Source organism: Hemibagrus wyckioides, linkage group LG01, assembly GCF_019097595.1.
Source record: "Hemibagrus wyckioides isolate EC202008001 linkage group LG01, SWU_Hwy_1.0, whole genome shotgun sequence".
Classification (NCBI taxonomy): domain Eukaryota; kingdom Metazoa; phylum Chordata; class Actinopteri; order Siluriformes; family Bagridae; genus Hemibagrus; species Hemibagrus wyckioides.
Genome location: NC_080710.1, coordinates 25082296 through 25108854, shown reverse-complemented (window position 1 = coordinate 25108854; position 26559 = coordinate 25082296). Strand labels below are relative to the sequence as shown.

Sequence of the window (26559 nt, the reverse complement as noted above, 5' to 3'; positions counted from 1 at the left end):
AAAGGAAGTAAACAGTTCTGCAAACAGGTTATTGTAAGGTTTTTTCCCCTCCTGAAATGTTTCCATTTATTTTGAAAATTCATTGACTTTCATGGTTGCTATATCACATTAAAGGTGGAAAAAGTTGCTTTATCTTTGTTTAAAATTTTTAAGCCACAGGAAACATGACATTTTATAAGCAGTGTGTGTAGATTTTTTTATATATATAGTACTTAGTACTCGTAATGCAAGACGTTGTTCGTTTATCAAGTTAGAATTTATTAAAAATTTCTGCCCGTCTTGCAAAACACTCGCAGACCAAGGTGCTCACAATCCAAGGTTTGTATGAATGTTGTATGATAACTACTCTGAGTTTCTAGTCATTTTATTAAAGCGAATCTCAAAAGTAAGACAGCCATTAGATGTCATTCAGGCCATTTCCTGCAAATAGAGTTTCACATAACCAAAGACATTCCACTCCATTCCACTCCATTTCACTCCACAGAGAGCCGCTTCTGGGTAGTATTATTACTGCTGGCTCCAGTCGATACAACAAATATTTCAGATCTTTGAGAAATAAGTCCTTTTATACAAAATGGTAACATTTGCTCTAACATTTTCTCTTTTTAGTTGAAGTGCATTCAGCTGGGTGGGAAGGCTGGCTCTGGTACAGGCTACCAATCAGCTTGTTCTTCCGAAATGGGCTCTGTTTTATTTTTTTTTCTCTTGGAGTGTAGACAAAGAAATCACATGAGCTCTCAAAGTCACAGCTGAATAACACTGACCCAGTCTACGTACTGAATTAACACCTGATCTTTTTGCTAACACTTTGTTTGTTTTGTCTGGGCAAAGAACAATGACTGCATTAGTGAATTTCAATCCTGTCAAAACATTTAGCCATTATACTGCATGTGTGTGTATACACTTATCAGCCATGTCTTTAAAGCCCCTGATTGGTGAAGTGAATAACATCGATTACCTCGTTACAAACGCAACTGTGAAGGGGTGGGATACATTAGGCAGCAAGTGCACATACAGTTCTCAAAATTGATGTGCTGGGGGCAGGGAAAAATGGGCAAGTGGAATGATCTGAGTGACTTTGAAATGGGTCAAATTGTGATGGCTAAATAACTGCATCAGAGCATCTCCAAAACAGCAGGTCTTGTGGTGTGTTCCCAGTATACAGTGGTTGGTTATCCCCATCCATAGAGGTCAAAGGTAGGGGGACCCAAGGCTCACTGATGAAGCAAAGGCTAGCCTTTCTGGACTGATCCTACAGAAGAGCTACTACAGCACAAATTGATGAAAAGGTTAAAGCTGGCTACGATGAGAAAGGTGTATGGAGCTGTGTAGCAGCAAGCCCATGCTGAACTGAAAATACCATCTACCTAAATATTGTTGCAGGCCAAATCCACACCTTCAACCTTAAAAGGCAATGGTATTTCCTAATGACAGTGTCCTCTTTCATTCTACAGTACACCTTCAGAGGTCTTGTGGAGTCCAGGCCTCAACTGATCGGAGATGTTTTGGTGGCACAACAGGGACCTACACAATATTAGGCAGGCTGTTTTTACATGTTATGGCTGATTTTTGTATGTTAAAATATTAAGTCCCTAACCACTATTGATAGACGTTGATAGACATGGTAGTGGCCCATCCACCTTATGTATCAATGACTAAATTCCTTCTGGAATGCAAACAACTTCCAGAGATAATATAGTTTTAATGACGCCTGTATATTGGCAGTAGCAGCTGACAATATGACTCATGTAATTCATAACTTCAGGTTATATTTGAGATATAAATAAATATCATGTTCTGCGGTCATCGTTCTAGGATGGAAAGGACATGTAATCTTTAACAATAGCTCTACAATGAAATTATTAGGGATTTGATAGCACAAATAAGAATAATGTTGGACAAACAATCACACACACACACACACACAATAGTCTGTGATTCAGCTATATTCGTTGATATACTTCAATAGCATTTTTGTTAGTCTGCAAAATGCCATAAGTGTACAGGACTGATAACCTGCTGCATTTTTTATGTGTCAAATCCACAATGCCGCACCATGTTTTCCCCAAATACCAAAAAGAAAACATGAAAACCCTTTCGTTCAAACAGCACAACAAAAAAATTAAGGTCTTCGTCTGTCTGTCTTTTATTTTCTCCCTCAAAGTCATTTTGGGGAAATAAAGGATGAAGGAATACACACGCATTCATTACATCTGCAACTGTATTTCATGTTCGATCTTCAGTCACTGAAGTTGATGCGAAACGGATGTCAGCAACATGGTCTGAAATATTTCATAATAAATATAGACCAAGTCTAGAGGGTGTTTTAGTGTTTTAGTGTATAATTACCTGCCATGACTGTCACTGTTAGACTGCAGGAATCTACAGTCTGGGCTAGAAAGAAATCAGCCTCAGCATCACTTCTTTATACCATTCTGGGGTTTTATTTTTGATGTTGTTTGGCACCTGGTACCAAAAACTAAAAAAAAAAAAATAATAATCTGCTGCGAATTCCAAAAATAAATCCTTGTTTTGATGGGTTTTTTTTTTTCTTTTCATTTTTGAAAGACAGGGGAGGCATAGCCCATTGAAAACATCCCTGCAGTTTTAATGTGAAAATAATTATCACCACACAGGAAATATGCCAGCCTACTGGATTCACGAATTAATGAATGCAGTCCAAATAGCAGCTCTTAGGGAGATTTGAAGTGGGTTCAAGTTAAGTCTTCGGATCTCAGGCCAGTTTTGTTTCAAGCTAAACGTTCAGCCTGGAGTCTATTTCAGCTTGTGTTGCTACAATAGAGTTCCACTTAGATAAAGAGCCACTCCAGCTGCTTGCTCTCACAATGCTAGTAATGTTACTGTGCTACATACAGTATATTCCCTGAAGCTTTCATTCTTATATGGCCCATTAGGTATGCTAATACTTTCAAGTATTACTAATGGGAGCCACTTCTTTTTCTAGACTGTCCAATTTATTATTTATAATTTGTTTATATATTTAGTTAGTTAGCTTTATGTGAAACTGCCTTTGCAGTGGTTGTGCTTCTTTTCAGCATGGTGTGAAACATATAGGACACAGTTTCGACTTACTCTAGGCGTGAATTATTAGAGAGTCTGTATGGTGTGAAAGATAAAAATTTTAAGCCCACAATAATCTGCACCTGTCTGATGGACAGGAAAATGTTTTCTTATTTCCTGTCTCCCTTGAAAATATGTTTTGCTCTGTGGCTTTTCTCTTGCATGTTCCACTGTGTTGTGACTCCATGGAGATAAAGTAGTTTCACAAAATTATACCATAGCTTCACGGTTATAATGGCAAGCTAAAGGGCTAAACTTATTAGCGATGAATAAAAAGATGAGTTAAAAGATTAGATCTCAGCATGTCTGGGAGGCAGCTCATTATGGAGTGCAGCTCATGAGCTGAAATGAAATTCCAGCAAAACTGTACTGATGTTCATCCCAGCAGATGCATCCACGTGTCAGGATCTTGTGAGCACCCTAGACAACTCTCAGTTCCTCAGCATCTGTCACCACACACAAGCTTACAGTAATCAAGAACGATCAAGTGTCCTTCTCGTCTCACTTTGCTAAACTTACACGCTCATGCTTAATTTTGATCCTTTTCAACATCAAATAGGATTCATCCATTCCTATCCCCACAGCAACTCAGGTGCTTGTTCAGACTCTTCTCATTTAAAGACTGCACCACTGCAACTGGACTCTTGACAGGTCTGCCTCTAAGCACCATTCGACCTTTGCATTGGCTTCAGAATGCATCTGCGTGACTCGTTTTTAGTCTCTCTGGCCACCCAGTTGCTATATTCCCTGCACTGGCATCCTGTCCAATATTTTTTTTCTTTTCTGTAATCATCTGGGGGAGAGCATTGGAGCTGGAGATGCAAAGAAGCTGAACAACATAATCAGAAAAGCTAGCTCTGTTCTAGGCTGGAAACTGGAGACCCTGGAGGTGATGGAAGACAAATCGTGGACAATGGCAAACACCCTGCCATGCCATACTGGCCAAAGAGCTGAGCTGCTTCTCTCATAGACTACAGCAGACTCACTTTAACAGACCACTGCATCACTTACGTATGTTCCATGCCTGGATGTTCAGTGCTCATGCTGTCACCTGTCAATCATACCATGTGGAACATGGACCGGCTTTTACCTTATCATACTTATAGGCAGCTTGATTCAGCTTAAGTTCCTCCATTATACTCTTAGGAGTAATTAGACTCTATGAAATATCCTCTGGGTTAGAGAAAAGTAGAGATGTAGAGAAGAAGAGATGATCGTTCCTCCAGTCAGAAACCTTCGTAAATGAATTTGATACAGTGTTTGCACATCAAATGATGGGTTTATGACTGATTGTTCATGCTTATTGAATCCTATTGGATTCTGGGTTTTTTTTTTAATTTCTTTATAATATCTTTATTGAGGTAACTCATAATACCTTACACAATTTTTTTTTACCTTTTAGCAAAAGACAGATTGAAATATATGCACAGCTTTTCAGATAAAAACATCATCAAGGTTTTCTGAGACAGGAGCAATCTGAAGGAAATGATTCAGAGCTGCTTAGAAAAATCTTTCAGACATTTCTTATAAAACTGCACTTCAGTGAACATAAGAAAGCTGATGAAATTTCAAAGGCAAATGAGGATCACACCTACTATTAATTTGATCATGTGAGCTTGGGACTGTACAGTACTTTATCTTTAATTATTTCACAGTTGAACTCAATCAATAAATAAACGGATTTGTATAGACTTCCTGTCTATAATAGGTATTAAATATATGAGTAAAAGGTAAAAAAGGAATAATTATTAAGATGATGATTAATTTGAATTCAGGATCCATGTTTTTATGAAGAGTTATTTCATACTGAATGAAATATTGTCTGAGAGTGAAATATTCCAGATGCATTCAGTCATCTGTAGGCATCAGCTGGGCTTTTTTCTCAGCTGGACCAGAAAAAATTGTGTGTCCTGACACTTGATTAGACAGCAATGCTGGCCTTGTCCAGTCACTGAAGCTACAAATGTTCAGATAGATCTTTCTGGTTAAGGGAAAATGGAGTGTCCTCATGCACTTCAGAGTGACATGTGTACAATCATACAGTAGCATCATCCTCCGCCTCCCACGTCTCTGAACGAGCTGATTCAGTGCTGACCTTGTTATCATTCCTGATCTGGACATGCTGATTTATTAATCCTGCAAGGCCTCCTTCATCAGCTCCTTTAAACCAGAAAGCACGAGCATGCACGAGCACATTCTTCATTCATAATTGATCTCTTCCTGCACGAGAGAGCCTGCTTGCTTAGAGCTGGCTGAAGATGTTCGGTTTAACACATGGGGGCATGGCAAGGCTCCAGGTGCGCAGTCACCACGGAAATGAGATTGTATAAGCACTGGGACTCGGGTCACTCTGTGTCTGTTTTTTTTAAGGCGACGGTAAAAATAACTGCAGAGACCTGCATCGATTACTCCTACTACAGAGAAGTGCAATTCATTTTCAATTGAAAGATGAGCAATGTGGAGAAATAAAAAATGAAATAACAAAAATGTGCCCTTGGATAGTTCTCCATTTGGCCATGTAAATAAAAACAATCGTAGAGAAACTCAGCAGGGGATAAGCTGTCTATAAATCAAACAGTGTATACATAGGTACCAGGAAGCATCATCTTTTACATGGGCTGGTCTCAGTTGTAGGACATTTCCATGGATACCCAGGGTGCAGCACTTCATCACTTTATATCTCTGGGGAGAGGAATGGGTCCTGGCCTCTCCTGACAGGTCCTAATTGGATAGTCCCTGGTTTCAGAAAGGATGACTCAACTGTGTGAGGAGGGCTGTCTTCAAAATTTTGTCTTCTAACAAGTTAGGAGATCATTAGACCAAACGTAAGGCTATTCTAGACATTTCAGCAAAAGCATTTCATTTCATACCGCAGTGCTGTTTAATTCTTGCATCTGATTCATCAGAAGGTGTTGATTCATTTTCTGAAACAGCAGCATAAGAGTAACACCAGCTGTAGTTCATGTGATTGGATTCTATTAACTTGCTCATTCTGATTATTCACTTATTATCGTTTCTATAGTAACAGTTCATCTGGAGAGATTTGATGGCAGACGTTCTTCATAATCTAGTGATAATAATGGATTTTAAAAAAAAAATGTGTTCTTTTTAATAGACACATATAATTATTGATATGTCGACATTTTCTGTAAAAAGACCTCTATTTGACATTTATGGAAAGAGACTTCGTAGCATTCAGTAGGATTGCCACCGCAAGATAGTCTTCATCAGAGACGTTCCGGTTTTCTGAGCCGCAGTTTTTCTTTTATTAACTTCAAGAGAGTAAAACAACAGATGTGGGTGATTTTTTATTTTTTTTTTGTGGTGATAAGATGCCCTAGCTCATCACATGGACATTTCACAACATTAACTGTGTCTATAAATGGCTGAAGAAATAGAGAAGACAATTTGCTGTGGTGTAAGACTAAAACACTACACAATATGTCGTATAATACCGTATCACCCTACCCCTATAACACCTTTCCCTTACTGTTTATTAACTGTAGCTGGTACGCTAGTTGTATTCAGTGTAAAAGCGTATGATGGATATACGCATATATGGATATGAAATAGGTTTTCTCTTCTGGATGACGTTAAAACATTTTCAACTCTTTGATTACAAAGGGAATAGAGGAGAAAACAGGAGAAATATATTGTTGTATATGTTCTAATTGTGGCCTCACAGACATTTCGAGAGCTGGTATCTGATTACACAGTGAATCGATTACGTTTACGTCTTTTTCACTACAGCATGTAGCTCTCTAACAAGTTGAGCAACGAGCCCCATTTATCAAGCTAAATATAAAGAGAAATTTGGGCATTCATGGAAATCAAAGTAATGTCCATTATCCTATTGTGCTCCAGAATGTTTAGAAATTTATAATGTAAGAATATAAGAAAATATTAATGTAATACTAACTAAACCTTGACATGAGCGACATCAAATTACACAATTTGAGTGAATTGTTAGACTTTGCTAGTTGGAATATACTGTAGAGTATAAATTGCTTATTTTTTATTCATTCAGGGACTCAGTATATTTATTTACTTGTTTATTTACTGCATTTATTGTATATTTATGCCAGAGGATATTTTCCTATTTGTAGTCATCCTAAAAACACATTTATCATCTTGAAAATACAGAATGTAGTATTATTGTATTGTAATTATTATTAGCATGCATTAATTAGCGAGATTAAAGTAAGACGATCCCATAAATTAAGACTAATTAAATTAGTCATTCATTGATGACAAAAGAAACGTTGACAGATAAAGGGAGGACAGGCCGGTCTGTCTGGCCATAGCAGTAAGCTATAAACTAATGCCTCAGCTGACAGGAGATTAAGGTCATGCTTATGAGGGTAAGGATGTTTTACGACCGGTATGATTTATGAGGATAAAAAGCTAGCTTATGAATTGGTTGTCAGCCACAGCACCTTCCTTTAATGCTGTGTAAAAACTTCAGCCGTGACACTTAAAACAGTTTTTAAATAGCACTTTCCCTGAGTGACCTGGCTACGGTGTAGAGCCTTTTTCTCCTCCATTTCCATGTTCACCATGTTCTTGTCACCTCACTTAATTCACACCATTTCTGTAATCTGTCTCTAGATTTTGACCTTTTCGGGCGCTGTTACAGTGCTAAATATGTTATTAGCATTGAAGCGAAACAACATATCTTTCACTTCTGACCTATCCTCTGTTTCCAGCCCTCTGTGCACTTGTTAAGGGGGAATCACTAAATGCGAATGAGCTCCGTATTTTCTGTTTTATTTTGCGGATGATCAATACACATGAATTGTATTATACACATAATTGAATTGACTTCATTTAAATGCTTACATTAGTGTCATGTGACTGAACTGAATAACATTAAAAGTATTAGTTCTTGTACATCGAACATGACTTGCGTGTGTATTTTCAAAGCACTGAATATAATAAAACACCAAAATCTGAGTATCAAATTCAGACTGGGGTTTTATAATAGCTACATTACCACTGCATTATTCTACCGTTTATTTATATTTAAATTGCCTACATTTAATACTACAGTTATACAGCAGTTCCCAACAGTGGCAACATCGTCATGAGGATTCCCGTTTTTCGTTAATACTACATGACCTGATCACATTCAGTCTACATCAATCTAATACTTAGAAACTTGAGTTTAGTATAAGCAATGAAATCATGTTTTGTCGTGAAACATAATATTTTTAAGTAAACTATACAGCTCTGGAAAAAAATAAGAGACCACTGCAAAATAATCAGTTTCTTATGTTTTTTTTCTTACAGGTTCATGTATTGGTGAGATGAAGAGTTTTGTTTCATTTTTTTGTGAACTGCTGACAATATTTCATCTAAATTCAAAATATAACTATTGTTATTTCGAGTGTATATTTAAAGGAAATGACATCACAATAACCCAAGATCATGCAGTATTTGCAGAGTTTTAATAAAACAAAATGCAAACAAATTGTGTTAATGCTTTGGCTAAATAACATTAAGAAATCAGTATTTGGTGGAATAACCCCGATGTGCATGAGTTTTGGCTCCATGCTCTCCACCAGTTTTCCACATTTGCTGTTGGGGAGCTTTATACCACTCGTTTTGCAAAAAAGCAAACAGCTCAGCTTCGCTTGATGGTTTCTGACCATCCATCTTCCTCTTGGTGACATTCCAGAGGTTTTCAATAGAGTTCAAATCTGGAGATTGGGCAGTGGTCTCTTTTTTTTTTTTTCCCAGAGCTGTATATACACTACTCACAAAAAGTTAAGGATATTCGGCTTTCGGGTGAAATTTCAGGATGCACCTAAAATGCACTATAACCTTTACAGGTGAACTTAATTTGACCTTCTCTACACTTTTGAATGCACATGTCCAACTGTTCAGTGTTTCAGTACTTTTTGCATAACTTCTCTAACAAGGTGCTTAATGGCAAAATTCACAACTGGTGTTTGAATCCCATAGAAAACCTATGGGATCAGCAGAGTCGCCGTGTAGAGGCTCGTAACCCTGCACCCCAGAACCTCAATGACCTGAGGGCCGCCCTTCAAGAAGAGTGGAATGCCATGCCTCAGCAGACAATAAGTCGACTCGTGAACAGAATGAGACGTCGTTGTCAAGCTGTAATTGATGGTCAAGGGCACATAACAAATTATTGAGACATTTTTTGTTGTGGTATACCCACCACTGTTGTTGGCTTTTGTGTCAATAAATTGTTTGAGATGAGGAAATCACCATTGCATGCTTCTACATTCATGATATAATATCACTGTAGCATGAACTTTTTACATTTCCCATAAATTTCACCCAAAATCCAAATATCCTTAACATTTTGCGAGTAGTGTATATTTGTATGAAATCTGACTGACCACATATTCCTTTTTCAGTATTTAATTTAATTTCTTTTTTGTGTGTTTTGTTGTTTGTTTGTTTTTTTCTGCAAATCGCCAGAAAATATTTATTCGGTTTGACTTGTGTGAACGACTATACACAACTTTACTAAAAGTTGAATAAACGAGGCCCAATGTGTGCCATTTCTACTATCAAACTGAGTGAGCAAGGTTTTAAACATCTTTAGTCAGACTGACTCTTTTATGACCAACATACAGGGATAAATATTAATTTAAACTTTAAATATTAATAATATTAATTTACGATAAATATTAATTTAAACGTCATTTTTATCCTATGTTTTTAAAGCTGCTTTGAGATTTTTAACAAAAAGAAGCAACATTTCCACATTGTGTTAGTGAAATATATTTATGGTGTCTTATAGTTAAGGCATCAAAGTATGTTTTAGGCAGGGAAAGAAAAACAAAAACCTGATTAATTGCCACACAACATCTGATTGGTCCCACAGGACCTCCTCATGAATCATAATGTGATTTGTGACCTTTAATAACTTTTTTTAATACCTGCTGCTTTGTTTGCATAAATTTGTCTATTGATCCCACTAACTCTCCCTCTCTCTCTCTCCTGTGTGTGGACAGATGCCGCTCGTACGAGGACTGTTGTGGGACTCGATGCTGTGTACGCGCTCTGTCCATCCAGAGGCTCTGGTACTTCTGGTAAGTCAGGTCATTCCGATACTAAACATTCTATACAAACATATCAGGTACCTGGTAAGTAGTTTGCTACACTGTAGGGTGTTAAATTATATACAGTACCTGTAGGATCCCGAGTCTTGGTGCAGTAAAGTAAACAGCACTGCTTCCTGCATTCACAGATCAATACTTTGCCTTATAGGGCTGTATGTCACTTGCTGTGTGTGGACTATAAGATAGACTCCAAGCCATGAATCTCCTCTTTCTCACACTTCCCCTGAATATTTTCCGAATTGTATACCACTAAAAATTCAGTCCAGTTAGAGAAACGTTAAACACACACATCAGAGGGAGTGTACTCGATTCCTGTTGCTCAGCCGAGCTTGTGACTGCTTCGTTTTAAATACTTATGCAGACTTTTTATAAAAACACATTACTGAAGCTGGCTCGTATGAAAATTCACAATATTTTTATAATGTTTTGGCTTTGATGCACTGTATTTTCAGTGTGATGCACTATGTCTTTTCTACTGATATTATACTAAACCATGATAAATGTACTGTGATACTTTATGCACACTAGTACTATACACTAACCCACCTATTCCCATAGCTTTATTATAGGGAAAGTAATGCAATTCAGTTCAGTTGAGATGTATTTGTATAGAATTTTCACAAAGCGGCTTTACAGAAATACATATCTTCAGACTCCAGAGAGCAGAATGGGTCAAGATCACTGGTATCACAGAAAGATTTGTTTCCAAGTGAAGCTTATGTCCAGGTCTTATGCTTGTTTAATCTCATCTGAAAACTGTAAATTCCTCCCTGCTGTAATCATAAAGACTATGATACTGTCTGATCTTATAGTAGACAGTTTTTCTTTGCCACTGTCACCTCTGGTTTGTTCATTAAGGCTCCATTTCTCTGTCTTCAATATCTTCAAAGCTGCTATGTGAGAATAAAATGAAATTATACATATAAAGTGTTTACTGAATGATATGCTTTAAGATGAACGATGAGTGTCAGGGAATAGTGGAGGCGGTGGATGCAAGAGTTTTATTTAATAAGCTTTAAAAGACACAAAAGAGAGAGTATAAACCAAAACAGCAAAACCTACAGGCTATGAGCAAGGCTATGGAAGGTAGAGGAAGTTTAAATAAAGGTAGAGGAAACACAGAACAGATGCGAATGCTCAGCGAGACGTGTGAAATGCAGGGTCATGTGACGTGCAGGGGCTGATAGTCAAGTGCAGAATTTGGTATAACCATGAAAGTATGTTTCAGATGAATGACTGATGAAGAGTCTAAGGCAAAGGTTTATAATCTTATCTGTAAAAGGCTGGGTGTGGCTGCAGGCTTTCATTACAGCCAAATTAGAGACATACTTGATAGATGATGGGAGACTACAGTGATGCATGTGATCTCAGGCTGTGGCTCTTGCTTGGTTGGAATGAAATCCTGCAGCCACACTGACACTTTGTGGATAAGATTAAAGATCTCTGCTCTAAGGGGTTAACACATTTGCACTGATTTACATAGCTTTCTTTTTTAACATACAAGACACACCCAGTTTCAGAGCATTCGATATCCTTGAACAAAGTCAGGATCTGTAAAAATGACTGAACTCTGACAGAGAATATACTGTAAACGTAGGGAGCGATGTTTCTCGGATGTCGTAAAAGCCTCGGATTTAATAATATAGCCAGTAAATGGGAGCGTGAATGAAGTTAGGATAATGCACAGAGATGAATGTAATAGAACATAGTCATGATGGTGTTCCTCTCATTTCCGCTGTACATTAGGCTGCTGCTGATGATGGGAGTGCTTTTCTGCTGCGGAGCTGGCTTTTTCATTCGCCGACGTATGTATCCATCTCCTCTGAGCGAAGAGCCCGCCTTTAACGTGTCGTTCACCAGACACCCTGTGAGCACGCCAGGTAAGGATGCCAACGTTGCTGTCCATTGTGCTATAAAGAGTTCACGATTATTTTTCTGTTGTGGTCGTAAATGACGCTATGGCATCGCAGGACATTCTGTATTATCCACACACAACCTCTCTGTTACCTAAGCTCTTAATGATCGTCCTACCTGGACATCTTCCAAGACACATAAGCTCGGAGTACAGTGGGGAGCCATAGCTCAGACAGTGAGGCAGACATTTATCATCAGTCGTATACTCCGAGGTCCAGAGAGCCACAGGCTAGTTACAGGCATGAGATATTTCCTCATCAACTGCATCCCACCCCTGCAGCTCTTCATCTCCACTGTTTCTGGCCTTCCCTGCATTTCTCCCTCTCTGCATGCAGGATAAGCAGGAACTCTCAGATAAAGCTTGTGTGATTGTAAACAAATATGGCACCAGCATATGGCCACCACCAACTTCCTGCTGTTCAGAATAGATGAGGCAAACAATATTACTGAGCAACAGACTTCTGTAACTGCATGCGTACACAATTCTGCACTCATGCAGTACTTTGAATAGAGGAATAATAGTATCTCTGTTCATAAGCAGCAAAATATCTAAAAGTATTGGCGTTCAGTTTATGGAGCACGTGTTTGTGTTGAAAAGATGGTTGCTATGTTAAGACCTAGACAGGGACAGATATTTCCCATCTGAACTGACATGTCAGTAAGGTTCTGTTATACACTAAAGGAACAGAGGGTTTATGCTTTTTCTTCAGTATAGAGACACTTCAGGGAGTGTATCTATTGTCTTATACTAAAAAGATGATGATAAACAAGCTCCTGGGGCTTTATTAAGTAAGTTTTTCTAACACAGGTATACTATATCTTACATGCATGTTGTAGTCATGTGATTTACTAGTGATCACACATGCAAGTCCAACTAATAAAGATCAAATCAAATTGTATTAATACTAGGCTTATAGAGTATGTTTGAGATTTTAAGTATAGCAACCATGGCCACATCATGAAGATACTCCCATCTCAGTGATTTACATCCATACAGAGATCGCTTATCCTGTGTGAACTGATCATCGTTACAATTCTATAAAAATAATAAGTAATAGACATCTGCTCAGAATCCGTATCCCAGCACAATAGCAATTTAATCTAGGTTTTAGAACTTAATTTACAACATAGTGCGAAAAAGTCCTAGATATTAGACAAAATCATCCCTAGTGAGCAAGCCTGAGGTGATTGTGGCAAGGAAAAACTCCCTTAGATGGTATGAGGAGAGGAACCAGACTCAAGAGGGAACCTCATCCTCATGTGGGTGACACCGGAGAGTGTAATTATAAATTATTCTAAACACCAGAGAGTCTGATATGAACAGTCATGTACAGTCAGTTCTGTGATGCAGATACAGCATATGCAGAATGTTAGTGTGTGTATTAATTAGGAGGTTGTTGTCGTCCTCGAGGACCACATAAGGTTGGCAGCATTGCTTTGATATACACAAATCCTCACGAAGCAGAATCCAGAGCTGGTCCATATGCCTCAGGATCCTCACAGGGTTGGCCTCTGTCTACTGGAGCTGGCACAATCTCCAGATGTGCCCTGATATGGGTAGAAAAAGGAAAACTAAACTAGAACTTAACTAGAATAAATCCAAAGCTCTACTACTAGAGTAAATGGGTATATAGCTGACGTTATATTGTGAGTACTACATGATAATTGTGTTACTTTCTGCCTGATACTAAGCTACAGAAATATCACATAGCGATTACATGCAACAAAACATCTATGAATGTCATCTTAGATCACTTCTTTAACCTGGGCGTTTAGAGACAAAAGTAGGTCACTGGCTTTCCGTGGCTTTCGAAACATCACTATACAGTATGCATAGAGGGAAATGAATTGGGCTCTGGCATTATCGCACTCGCTCATGTGGAAAACTGAATCAAGTTTAAATAATGAAGGGCCGTACCTAATTCTGTTCCTAAGTTTAGACTGTTCGTGTGTGTTCTTGGGTGATACATAGAAGAATTTTGTTTTAAGCTAATAGTACAAGTGCATTCATTTAGATATAGTGTGTTCAGAGTGTTTCTACTGAAGTGTCAGAGCCTTAGCTGATTAACTGCCTGTGAAGCTCGGATTTGTGCTTAGTGACACCCTGTGGTTGTTCAGCATCTCTCTGCATCACCCCTGTTAGGCCAGCCTGACCTTGTATACTGTATAATACAAACAGAAAAATCTATAATATAGTAAACAAATATTACAGGAACTAACCAATGCACTACAACATAAGAGTAGTGGTATATAAAAGAAATGAATCCATTAATTATTTATGAAGACTAATTTATTCAAAAGCTGCTTATTTTTGGACGGGTTTTTTTTAAAAATGTATTATATTCATTCCTTTGTATAATTCATCCTTGATCTGAAAGCTGCTTTGTAATCAAGTAGAATCAACATCCGCTGCATCTTCCACGGCATTATTCTCAGCGTTTAAAAATAACAATCCACAAAAATAACAAAAAAAATCACACATTGTGGATTTAAATGCTCTCAAAGCAATAACGATGATGTATCCAGATCTACAACAGTTTGCCTGTCCATCTGAGAAGTGCTTTTGTTACCCAGCTGACCTCCCTACACCATCAGTACTTGCATGCAGACCCAGTACTAAACCCTGGACCCAAATATACACTAAAGCTGGCTTTACATTGTACCCCAAATATGCTTTAGTTGCATATCATGAACAATTCTTTAGATGTGATTTGAGACTGATGATCGTTAGAAAGGGTCTTAGCTGCTTTACTGACCCTGCAACAAAATTCTGGCAAATTTAAGAAAAAAACAAATAGGAGAATGACATTTATGTCATGTTATGATTATGCAAAACTCGAAGCTACAGCTAGAGTAGTGGCAATGGCAAAACATGAACTGATCATGCGAGTGGACAAAAATGTATCCAGATAAAATATGGATATTATCGGCTCCAAGTGAAGCATGGTTCTGTTTCTGGAGCACCATTTTTTCCCCACCAGTCCACAAGGTACTGATTGATGACTTAAACACAACATACTAATTGTCTTCAATCTCAGCCCTGTCAATCATTAGAGGTTCTTCATCATATAATCAGACAAGATCTCAGCCTCATTCAGCCAAGATTCAGATCATACAATGTGTAATCACCAGTCTAACATCAGGTTAAGCCTCTAACCCTTACCCTGATTATTCATCCCCAACATTTACTGTATTTCTATATATATATATGCACTGAAAACTACATAAATACACACTTTATACATAAGAAATCATATTATAGTCATTAGCCATTGTACAGTATTCAAATGTTGTATATTTTTATCCTTTCTATTCACTTTCTGATCTGTATAGCTAATTGCATTCCATTTCTATTTCTACTACTATTCTATTTTCATTCAATTTTTATAACACATTCTGTCTTAAAAGGCATTTTTTACTGCTTGTACAAATTTGAGTTTGTATATTTCGGCCTATTGCTCTTTAGACTGTGCATATAAATAAACTAAATATGAGAAAGTTAAAAATAGAATGAATAGAAATAAGAAGTAATAGAATATGATGTCTAATATGTTACATGTAGTAAACGTACAGAAAGGGCAAACATTTCAGAATGGAAAGTGTAAAGCATACAGGAAAGTTTGGTGTAGTAACAGTAAAATAGAATGACAATGGAGTAAACAGACTTTCTGGAGTCCCAAGAGATCTGTACGATGTCTGTGTTGAGTCTGAGGAAAGAAGCTTGTCCAAAGACTCTCCATTTTAGCGACTAGACTACTGAAGCATTTGCCTTTGCTTACTTTAAACATTCTTTCATCTATTTGACCCTCCAGAATTTCACCCTTATACACTTTAATAGTACTTTTCCAGTTCAGTGTGGTTTAGTAACACTGCAAAAAGCTTCTTAGTACTTTTTTCGAGCAGTTTTAGGGGCCAGCATCAGCTCCACTTCTGTTGATATTTTACTTACTTGATGATCCATGTAACGGTTCTGGTCACCAGGAATGTTGTATAAATATTAAATTCAATTCCATTTTATTTGTATAGCGCTTTTAACAGCGGACATAGTCTCAAAGCAGCTTTCCAGAACATAAGAAACCTAGAACAAAAAGTTTAAGATTAATATCGGACTTATTTATTTGTATTTATCCCTAATGAACAATCCTGAGGCGACTGTGGCAGGGAAAAACTCCCTTGGATGGTAAGAGGAACATTGAGACTCAAAAGGGAACCCATCCTCATTTGGATGACACCGGAAAGTGTGATTATAAATAAATAGTGTGATTATGAATATATATCATATACAGTCAGTTGGAGTCGTGTAACCAGGAGCTCCTGAGCAACTCATAAATTAGCTCACCATCTGCGTTCATTATAGATTTACCACTAACTCCTCCATGCCCAAGCCTTCCAGTGGTGAATGATGGAGATATGTGGGCAGTATGGGGGATGATGAGGTAGCTGGGCTGATCTTATGAAGTCCATAATCAATCATGCATTTGACAGTAGACTCATCCCCAGCCAGTATCAGAAAAACACGGCGTGGTGTCCTCTGCAAACTGCAGGAATTTTACCAAGGGCTCACTTATGATAATGTGATCAGTAGATGCTTTGAAATAAAGATAGTGTTAAATGCACTGGTGATAAACCTGAAACAGAATCCTTACGTGTGTTTCCAGGCAGATGTAATAGTATCTTGTAGAAAGTGCAGACTGATTGTATTGTCTACAGACGTGTTGGTTTTGCCAGCTAACTCCAAGACAGGATTTGTGATCAGTATTATTTGGGTATTACTGTTGGGTTTTAAACTGCTTTTTCCTGGGAACAGCAGGTATACACATTCACACTTAGGGGCAGTGTAGTTCACCTACCAGAATGTTATTTGGAGGTTGCAGGGAACTGGAGAACCCAGCAGAAACATGTACACAGTGAGTGTGTGTACTCCACACAGACAGAAACGTAAGCTAAGAAATGAACCCAGCTGCATTACTGCTCGGCCACTAAACCACAGAGGTTTGTAATCAACGCATCAATGAGTCTGAATCAGAAGGTCGCTAAATTTCTGTCTTTCAAAGAGCCTCTTATTTATTATCATCGATGAATAGAACCGCGGATATGTGCGAGATAGCATTACAGTAACATTCGCAGCCTGGTACTGCTATGATGACATTAAGTCTGCTCAGTTCAACATCGTGGAGCTCTGTTAATTGCATGTGTGGCAGAGCAAATTTTATTTTCATCTTTTGCTTTTTAAAGTATGTCACCAGCCCCAGAGGAAAACTAAAAGATCAAAAATGTTGGATGACTGATCAGAAGGTCATTAGTTCAAATCCCAGGATCGCCAAGCTGCCACTGCTGGTCCCTTAACCCTCAGCTGTTTAGGTTTATAAATAAGATAAACGTAAGTCACACTGGATAAGGACGTCTGCCAATTTGAGTAATCTAGATCAAGTGTAGTCTTTCTTTTTTCGGCTGTTCTCATTAGGGGTCATCCTAGTGGATCATCTGATCCACAGGTTTTATGCTGGATGCACGTCCTGATGCGACCCTCCCATTGCATTGGCTCTCTCAACCAGTGGCAGGATCTGTTGCCTACCTCGGAATCGTTCCCAGGCCATGGCAGTGAGAGTACAGGAGCCTTAATCACTGAAGTAGCATATAACATTGATCTTCCAATGAACCATTAGCTTAAAAGATTCATTAGAACTAAATTCAGGTGATAATTGTTAATGCACTAGTTTGCAGTAGTATTGTCTGAACTTAAGCCATGTCATATCTGACTGCATCACAGTCATTCTAGGAAATACAGCGACCCTTGATATTTTCCTTGAAACGTTCCAATTTGCAACTATTCAACAGCTTCAGTTTCCAATCTATTTTAACAACAGTCTTGTTACAATGCAGTCTTTGCTTGTATAAAAGAATAAGGTGGTCCGCTGCATAATAGGAATGCCCAAGGGCCATGCAACGGACAGCAAAGAATTTGTTTTTGATTTTTCAATAATAAAGCTCTCTCTCTTTCCTGGTGGCACATGTGACGTAAAACTTCTATTCTTTTGTGCATCATATGAACAGGTTTGCAGAGGAACAGAAATGTCAGCCAGACATACAAAAGACATACTCTCAAGGGAAATATATGGGTTTATATTCTTAGCAAATAGCAACTTTTAATGATTTCACAGTGGTCTCTGATGTCAGTGGAATAAGCTTGTTTAGCCAGACATTTTCTGCATTTTCTATGAAAGTCCAAAAGAAAAATACCAAAATGACTTTGTCGGGCTTATTTGGAGAACGTTAAAGAAAAAACTGTGTTCATGATGTTCTATACAATAAAGAAATAATGTAATAATATAAGGACAATAAAATGGCAAAAATGATAAACAATAGCAGAAACGACTTACTACCCACCCAGCCACCCCTGCTGAGCACTAATCCCCATTACTTGTTAACATCATAAAATAGATAAAAGGAAAGGCTCTATTTCCTCTGCTGTTGGCATTTGGCAGACATCCTTATCAAAACTGACTTACATTTTATTTTATTTCTAGGCAAGTGAGCAGTTATACGAAAGGCTTTGCTCGAAGGCCCCGCAGAGGCAGCTTGTTGGTTCTGGGATTTTAACTCTCAAACTTCCGATTAGTTGATAAAAGTCAGATAAACTGAAAAGAAGACAAAACTTAGCGCATATCCTAGTGTATTTCTTTTTTCCAGTGTGCGCTAAAGTAAAAAAAAAAAAAAAAACAGCAAGGCAATATTCCTACTTAATTAGAAAATCTGAATAAGAGACCACACTCCTGCTCACAACAGATTTCTATTAGCTCACAAGCCCAAGGCTCATGAATTCACGGGTCAAAGGAAGTGAAAGTAACAGCAATGCAAATGTGCATTTCTTATCTCCCATGTTCTTTCCCCTTCAGTGAATTGCCTTTTTTAAAAGAAAATAAAAGCAGGAAAACGTTCAGGTGACTTACATATGCATTGAAAATGCTGTGGACAGGTCTGGAGCTGTTGGTACCTCTGTAAGTATACAGATATAAACAGTAGAGCATACACATGCCTAGCTTTTTGCTGGCATCACAGGAGACCACTAGAACACTAGAAATGTCCAAAATATCAGTAATTGGTCAGATGTAAGCCAAGAGAGCTGACATCAGCTTGTTCTGTGTATCTAATGCTGAGCTATACTGTAGTTTCTTGAGAAGGTGTGTCTTTGCCTCTCGCACATTAGTAGGATTCAATAAAATAAATACTGAATTATTTAGTTTACTTTGGTATGACTTCAGGGTTTTTCATAACATGGTTTTAAGAAACATTTCTGAATAATGATCCTTTCATTGCACCTCTGTGGTGATGTTCAGGATTGTTCAAGCAGCTAAATCTCTTTTCTTCTCCTCCACAGTCTCTCAGCAGCCTGGAATTCAGGGCTATGGAGACCCCAGCGCGGCCATGACGATGCCCCTGGCCCCTGCTTACCCAGGCCAGCCCAGCACAGCCCACATGATGAGCTCATACCCACCGCCGCCCTCCTACTGCAACCATCCTCCACCATCTTACGACCAGGTCTTCAAGACCACAGAGAAGAAGTAGGTCCAGACGTTCACCACGGCACAACACACTCCAGCGGATCAGTGATCTGAGCCAGGACGACACGACACGATGCGATGCTGCCCAGAACCTCCGGCAGCCGCCAGCTCAGTCTCGAGTAGCTTCAAGTGGCTTGTTTTTAATTTCGTGTGCTTGTTTTAGGATGCAGCATTTTTTTTTTTGTCATGTTCATTGTTCAACATTTTAGAGGTGGACAGATCTGCTTCTATCTGACTGTGTATTTAATTAAAAAGAACATGAAGCTTGTTGTGGATGGAAGGACATACAGAACATGAACTGCGTTTCAGCTTAAATATTCAGCATTTTGCAGTTTTAGAGTAACAGCACCTGGTGGTGGCAAAAGTTGGATGCTGGAAAGGCGGCGGCAGTAAATCCAACTGCGTCATGTTTTTACTGTTGTTCAGTTTGTACAGAGGAAAATGACAGTTCCCTTCGAAGGACATCATCCCTTGCAAAGTCCACTGCACTGTCTGGGCAACTTGGAAGCCTGGAGGCTTGGGACAGTAAACTCAGACCATCTTTTGTAGGGACTACAGCAAGGACTTTGTTGTGTTTGAACAAGAGGAACTCTGCAGGCAGTAATGATCCCTGAGCTGAAGCAGAGGGCGATGATCGCCAAGCCGAAAAGACAGCACACCTTTCAATCCGCTAATCAAGCAGGTCATTCATTCATTCTCGTAATCCATTATACACCCGAGGCCACTGGCTGTTGTAAGTGAAGGTCTGATACTGAATCAGCTTGAATCAGGGCCTTCAGCCTGACGGTGGTATAGCCAGTAAGGACAAGGCCAAGGTTAGTTTCTTCATGATACCCAGCATGCAGCCATTTCACTGCCATACATAGCGCCAACCCAAGCTTAAGCCACCATGCTCGACTGTAAGTGATCAAAAAACTATTTTCCAAACTTAGTTGCCATGTTACCGTCGAACATGGAGGCAGTCTGGTGATCCTCTGTTCCAGTCACAAAAACATGTGAAAGTATGCTGCTGTGTCTAGAACTGAAAGCGTTCACTGAAAAGCACACTATTGATAGATTAATTTAAGAAATTACAAAAGAGCACAATTAAACTCCTAGAATGAACTTTTATGCTTTTCAGCAATTGATAGCTTTAATTTGGAAGAAAGGAAGTTGCAGACAATTGAAGCAGAACTTGGCTCCAATATTACAATAAATAATAGTGCTCGTCACAGCGATCTTCGATGAAAGGTACAATGATGAAATAACTTGCCTGGGATTTTTAAAAAAAAAAAAAAAAAAGCACCGGGTTTAATATTAACACTTCACCTTAATGACAACATGCCTTGAAGCTCAATGTCATTCTTTAATTCATGGAAAAGAAGCAGGACTTTAAACAGATCTTTTAAGGAAAGTGTCAGGTATTCTTGCAAAGATTTGAGGGATTTCAAATTGTCTAGTCAAAGAACGTCGGTCAGACATGTATAGGAGAGATTAGGAAAGGTTTTGGATGGGATAACATTTGCTCGTTTTTATTTGTGTTGATGTACATTTCAATGGCTGTTCTATGCAAAGTAAAGATGGGGTCAGTTATATGTACAACTTGCTTAGCTGTTGTAATAGGTGTGTGTTGTATCAATCACTGTATCAGGCTGAAAGACATGCAAGTTACAGGTGTAAGTGCTATTACACGAAACCGTCAAAATTTAGATAAAACATAAGGATTTCTGTCCTTTTCTCGAAATAAGATAAGATGATATACTGTTCTCTGTCATATTGTATCCAATAAACGGTCATTGACATGTCAGTAACCAAAAAAAAAAAAAAACAGTGTCATGCTTAATGTCAAAAGAGGCTTCATGAATACAATGCAATACAAAATTCCCTTCTCTCATAAGGAATGGTTTGGGTATTTTATTTTTCTGGTTCCACACTGCATGTGTATGCACTGATTATCTCTGCAACTGGAGACTTTAAGATATGTAACACTTTCACCAGAGGCCAAAAACTCTGCCAGTTTTAGTTGTGCTCATGTTCAACGTTGAATTTCTTCATCTTGTTAAACTCCACAGTGATGCTTAATGACTGGTGTGAAAGTAGACAGAAAATGTTCAAGGTAAATGTTGATATCAAACCCATTTCCGTTCTTGGATATGCCACTGAAATTCTGTGTAAGGGTTATCCAAACAACAGAGCATGTCTCACACTGTAAGCCAACAGAGTCAGACTTCATTTGTTTATACTGATTAAAAATGCCCGATTTGATATCACCATTGACTCTGAACATTTGTGGGAGGAAGAAAAAATTAACCGTTTTAGGGAGGTTTAACGTTTCTATGACTGGGTGTCAACAGAAATACTTCTGAAAACCACTAATTCATCAATGCCCCAAGTGTCTACTTGAGCAATTATGCATCACTGTGGTGTTTGACATAAGAAAATAACATCCAATGCTGAATATGGACACAACAAAAACAGGCACAAGTTCCATTTTTTAGCCTCTGGTAAAAAGAGCTAAATGAATGTGATCTCAGACTTTTTGACCCAACTGCACCTCTAGTTTAGCATCATTTACCTGCATGGCAAACTGGCTAATTGGATCCATCTGCTTTAATCACTTCTTTTTTTTTAATTATACTGCAAAGACTAAAAGCTGGGTTCAACTCTGAAACGTGTGAACATTATTGAGAAAATTGGTTCTTGGCCATGTTCAACGAATTTTATTAAGCCTTTTCTTTCAGAGTATCCTTTTATGAGCCTTGGAATCTTGCGAAACTAAATGAGGACACTGATTTCTGAACTATAGACAGATCTGCAAATGACTGAACTAGCAATAATCCAGCCTGAGAATTTCAACTGATACCTTCTGGTGTTCATGCTGGTCTCGATCCTTAATTAAAACTAAACTTCTGCAAAGTTCAGTAGAAGTAAAAGTCCAGGAAGTTCTAAATGAGTTTCTTCTGTGATCATTACTGTGACTATGATGGATAATTTAACTCTTAAGGTGCCAAAACTCCATCATTTACATTTCTGGCATTAGGCAGACACTCTTATCCAGAGTGACTTTTATCTCATTTCATACAAACCAAACAATTGAGGGTTAAGGGCCTTGCTTATGGGCCCAGGAGTGGCAGCTATGAACCATACACAAGGCTGAGTCACATTAAAACCGGGTCAGAAACAGTACATTATATTAGAAAGTGCTAAAAAAAAAAAAAAAAAAAAAAAAAAAAAAAAAAAAAAAATGTACTGTATGTCTAATGCTACATTAAACCTGACACTTTTGTCACAACTACAGTATTTGCAATAAAAAAAAAAATCATTAAAAAGTAAAGGTTTTCATTTGACTTACCCTCACAGCACTGACTTTAACAAGCCACTGGAAAGGAGATAAATTCTTCGCCACTTCATTTCAAAACATTGGTACATTATGGGGCTTTTTGCACTTGAAATAGTTCCTCTGGTGATTGTAATCTCCGGGTAAAACAGAATCCTGGGTTATCTTGTTTGACATTTCACACTGTTCATACTTTCACCCAGAGTTAACAATTAATCCTGGCTCTTCGTGATCGGACGTTTCACACTGTGCGTTCCTAAATTTGCGTATTTGCACCATCAATAACCATGATTAGCAAAATACAGAATGCAGCATATTTAAATCATAATAGCTTGCCTCACGCTTTTTCATCAGTGAGATAAAATGTCGGCACATTAGTCCACCCTTGCCTGTTTTTGAGTACAAAGGAAAGAAAAGAAAGGTAAAAAGACTAAAAAGGAGGAGCACATTATAGATTTTTCTTCCTTTTAAGAATAGACAGATTTGTGTGTAATTGTACAGTATTATCCTCATCTTATCCCACAAACACTGGACACAACACAGGGGTTTTGTGACTATACAAAGCATGTGGTATGAGGCACAAGCAGTTCTAACCCCACTTCTTAATTACAAGTGTGAAAGGTACCTCTGTCTGGGGTTAAAAGCAGTGTGAAAAGCCTCAGTTCCTAACATCATTCTCTCATCAGTGGGCTTGAAAATGAAAATCCAAATGACAATTAAAAAGCAAAAGTACAAGGAAAACTACAGACGACTCGCTAAATAAAAGTGGAAAAAACATGGCTTTTAATCAACAGCAGACTCTTGGAGTTTGCTATGGACGAGCAACCTTTACCAAAACACAGCCTCATATAAAAACCCTAGTAAAATATCACGGTTAATCCAGTGAATAATTCATTATGATGGAGAGTAAATGAAAACAAAACTGACTTTGGTCACAACACCGTTTCATTCTTACTTCCAATCTAATATGTATGAGACACTTCTTGGAAGAGATACTTCTTGGGGTAAGACACTTCTTGGAAGAGACACAGCTTGAGGTGCGACACCTATTGGGAAAGACCCTTCTTAGAGGATACCACTTAGGGCGAGATGCCTCTTAGAGAGACACCTCTTGGAAGAGACACCTGTTGGGGCAAGACACCTCTTAGGAGTGACACTTCTTGGGAGTGACACCTCTTGACGAGAGAAACCTCTTAGGGCAAGATCCCTCTTGAAGAGACACCTCTTGAGACACCCGTTGGAGCAAGACACCACTTAGGAGTGACACCTCTTAAGAGAGACACCTCTAGGAGAGAATCCTCTTTTGGAAAGACATCTCTTTGGACAGACACCTTTTAGGAGAATCACCTCATTGAGAGAGACCCCTCTTAGGAGAGACACCACTTGGGGTGAGATCTCACTTGGGAGAGACCTCTTGAGAGGGAGACCTCTTGGGGTAAGAGCTCTCTCGGGAGAGACACCTCTTGGGGCAAGATCCCTCTTGGGGGGAGACACCTTCTGGGAAGAGACGCCTCTTGGGAAGAGATCTCTCTTGGGAGAGATACCTCTTGGGAGGGACACCTCATGGAAAAGACACCTCTAGGAGGAGACTCCTCCTTGGGGCGAGTTCCCTCTTGGGAGAGACAACTCTTGGAGAGAAACCTCTTGGGAGAGCCTCTGCATTTTTCAGGTTGCGGTCAGGAAGCATTTTTTTCTCTGCTGCACTTCTAAACAGCTTGTTGCGTCCTTCTTGCTGTGTAGGAGGTCAGTGTAGGAGGTCAGTATACTCAGGCACCTGATTCTTGGGAACTGTACTTCAGCATGTTTTGAACTGCTTATAGATTTCTGTTTCTGTCTGTTATGTGTAATAAATCAAGATTGTAATTGAATTTTTTTCTACCTTATTCATCGAGAACAAAAACAATGGAAATATTCACACTGGCATTTACAGACATGCATTATTACTAGTGTCATCATGATCATTACTTTCAAGAAATACTGATGTTAGGCATTATTTCATGTTACTGTTGATTCGGAAGGAGATGCTGACATGAGGAGTTTATGCAGCATTTTGGGAAGGAGTCTCCAGTGCTTTGTATACAGACTAAGGTGTAAGATGTAACCAAGTGCTCAGGGCTTTGTCTTTACTCTTTCTCACTTGCACTTTTGTCTTATGTTCTCTTTCATGACAACAGGAAGTGTTTTGGAGACGACTCACAAGATGCATGTAGTTATAAACAGACAAAAAGTACCACACCTCTTGTATTCACATATCTTATTCTTGGAATAAAGCACTCCTGGTCTTCCTGTACTAGGATTATAATCAATGTCTGGGAGGTAACGGCATTATGACATTCCCTGGTGTTTTTTCCTTTCTGTAACAGATTTGAAATCCAGTCACATGGTTCAGTCGAAGGAGATCAATTTATTGTAACATTCATAACATCACTGCCTCATGAAATGATATTCACTGGAAAGGTTTGGATCACTTTTCTCACAATCTTTCACTGAGTTCTCCATCTCAAATACACACTTTTTAAACAGAGACACGTAGTGACACCCACACCATTGTGGATGTTTGACTGATATTACCGATGCCAATAATTTGGCTTAAATGCATACACAAGCTCATTTCAGCCATCCCCATGCATAGACAACAAAGACAGGACTGTAGCACATGAGACAAAGACGAGGTCAAGTGAAGCACTGCAATACAATCGGAACATAAGCATGCAGCATAAAGACCCAATTTCAAACCGAATGCTAAGACTTGGAAGCAAAAACATTAATCAGTGCAGTGAATGGCAACAAACAGATCATATTTACATTACAAAATTATATAAAAACACCACAGAAGAGGACTTGGAAGCTACAGTGACAGAGCTCATGGTGGCTTGTTTTAAAGTTATAGGCAGAAGGTGGGGAGTTTTCTTTTTTTTTGCGTCTGCGTAAGTTCCGTGGTGTTGTTCGGTGCTGGAGGAAAAGCTTTCACCGCCATAGAACTGTCCAAAGTAAAAGTCAATGCTCCCAGAAGCCCAGGTCAAAGTTCAAAGGCGGGAAAGCAAGAAGCCTCTGGCTGGGCGAGGTCTGAGAGGAAGTGGATCGCTCCAGCCATTCCTGTGAGGGAGGAAGACACAAAGCGCTTGGTTTCAGAACGTCTGCTTGATAGAGCACCAGACCAGACTCGCGTTATGACAGATTAAATCATATAACCTGACATAACGGCTTCAAGGCAATAAGGGCAATATGATCATTATCTAACTGCAGGAGAGTGTATAAAGAGAATGGATTGAAATTTGTCAACTTTTTTAAATGCCTTTTAGTCTTGGCTGAGCAATACTACAAAGAGGAGAACTGCATTTAAAGCATATTACTATAACAATAACAATAATAATGAGTATGTTCCACACACCTCTTTTACACTATCCACTCAGCATTAGCTGCACATATGGCCAGATGAGAGCTGCAGAACTACAGCAGGTGTACAGAGCTATACTGACCATTATGGTTGCTAAATTAAAGCACAAATGTAGTCCTGTCTATAACAGAAGGTATTCAGTGGTATTCAGTGAACAGTCAGTGGAAAGTCTGGACCTCTCTCATCAAGGCT

General features: G+C 38.6%; 2 protein-coding genes across 2 annotated transcripts in view; one reads left to right on the top strand and one right to left on the bottom strand.

Moving 5' to 3' along the window:
* The window catches only part of vopp1b (VOPP1 WW domain binding protein b), a 47421-nt gene extending 24616 nt beyond the window's left edge, over positions 1-22805 (top strand). Inside the window, exons 3-5 of the mRNA XM_058400454.1 lie at positions 10071-10148; positions 11925-12058; positions 19471-22805. Coding sequence (XP_058256437.1) covers positions 10071-10148; positions 11925-12058; positions 19471-19658 — 400 coding nt within the window. The 3' untranslated portion in view covers positions 19659-22805. The remainder of the gene's footprint in view (positions 1-10070; positions 10149-11924; positions 12059-19470) is intronic.
* A 2549-nt stretch (positions 22806-25354) lies between these two features.
* Positions 25355-26559, bottom strand: part of lancl2 (LanC lantibiotic synthetase component C-like 2 (bacterial)) — a 48547-nt gene continuing 47342 nt past the window's right edge. The window contains exon 10 of the mRNA XM_058395487.1: positions 25355-26066. Coding sequence (XP_058251470.1) covers positions 25990-26066 — 77 coding nt within the window. The 3' untranslated portion in view covers positions 25355-25989. The remainder of the gene's footprint in view (positions 26067-26559) is intronic.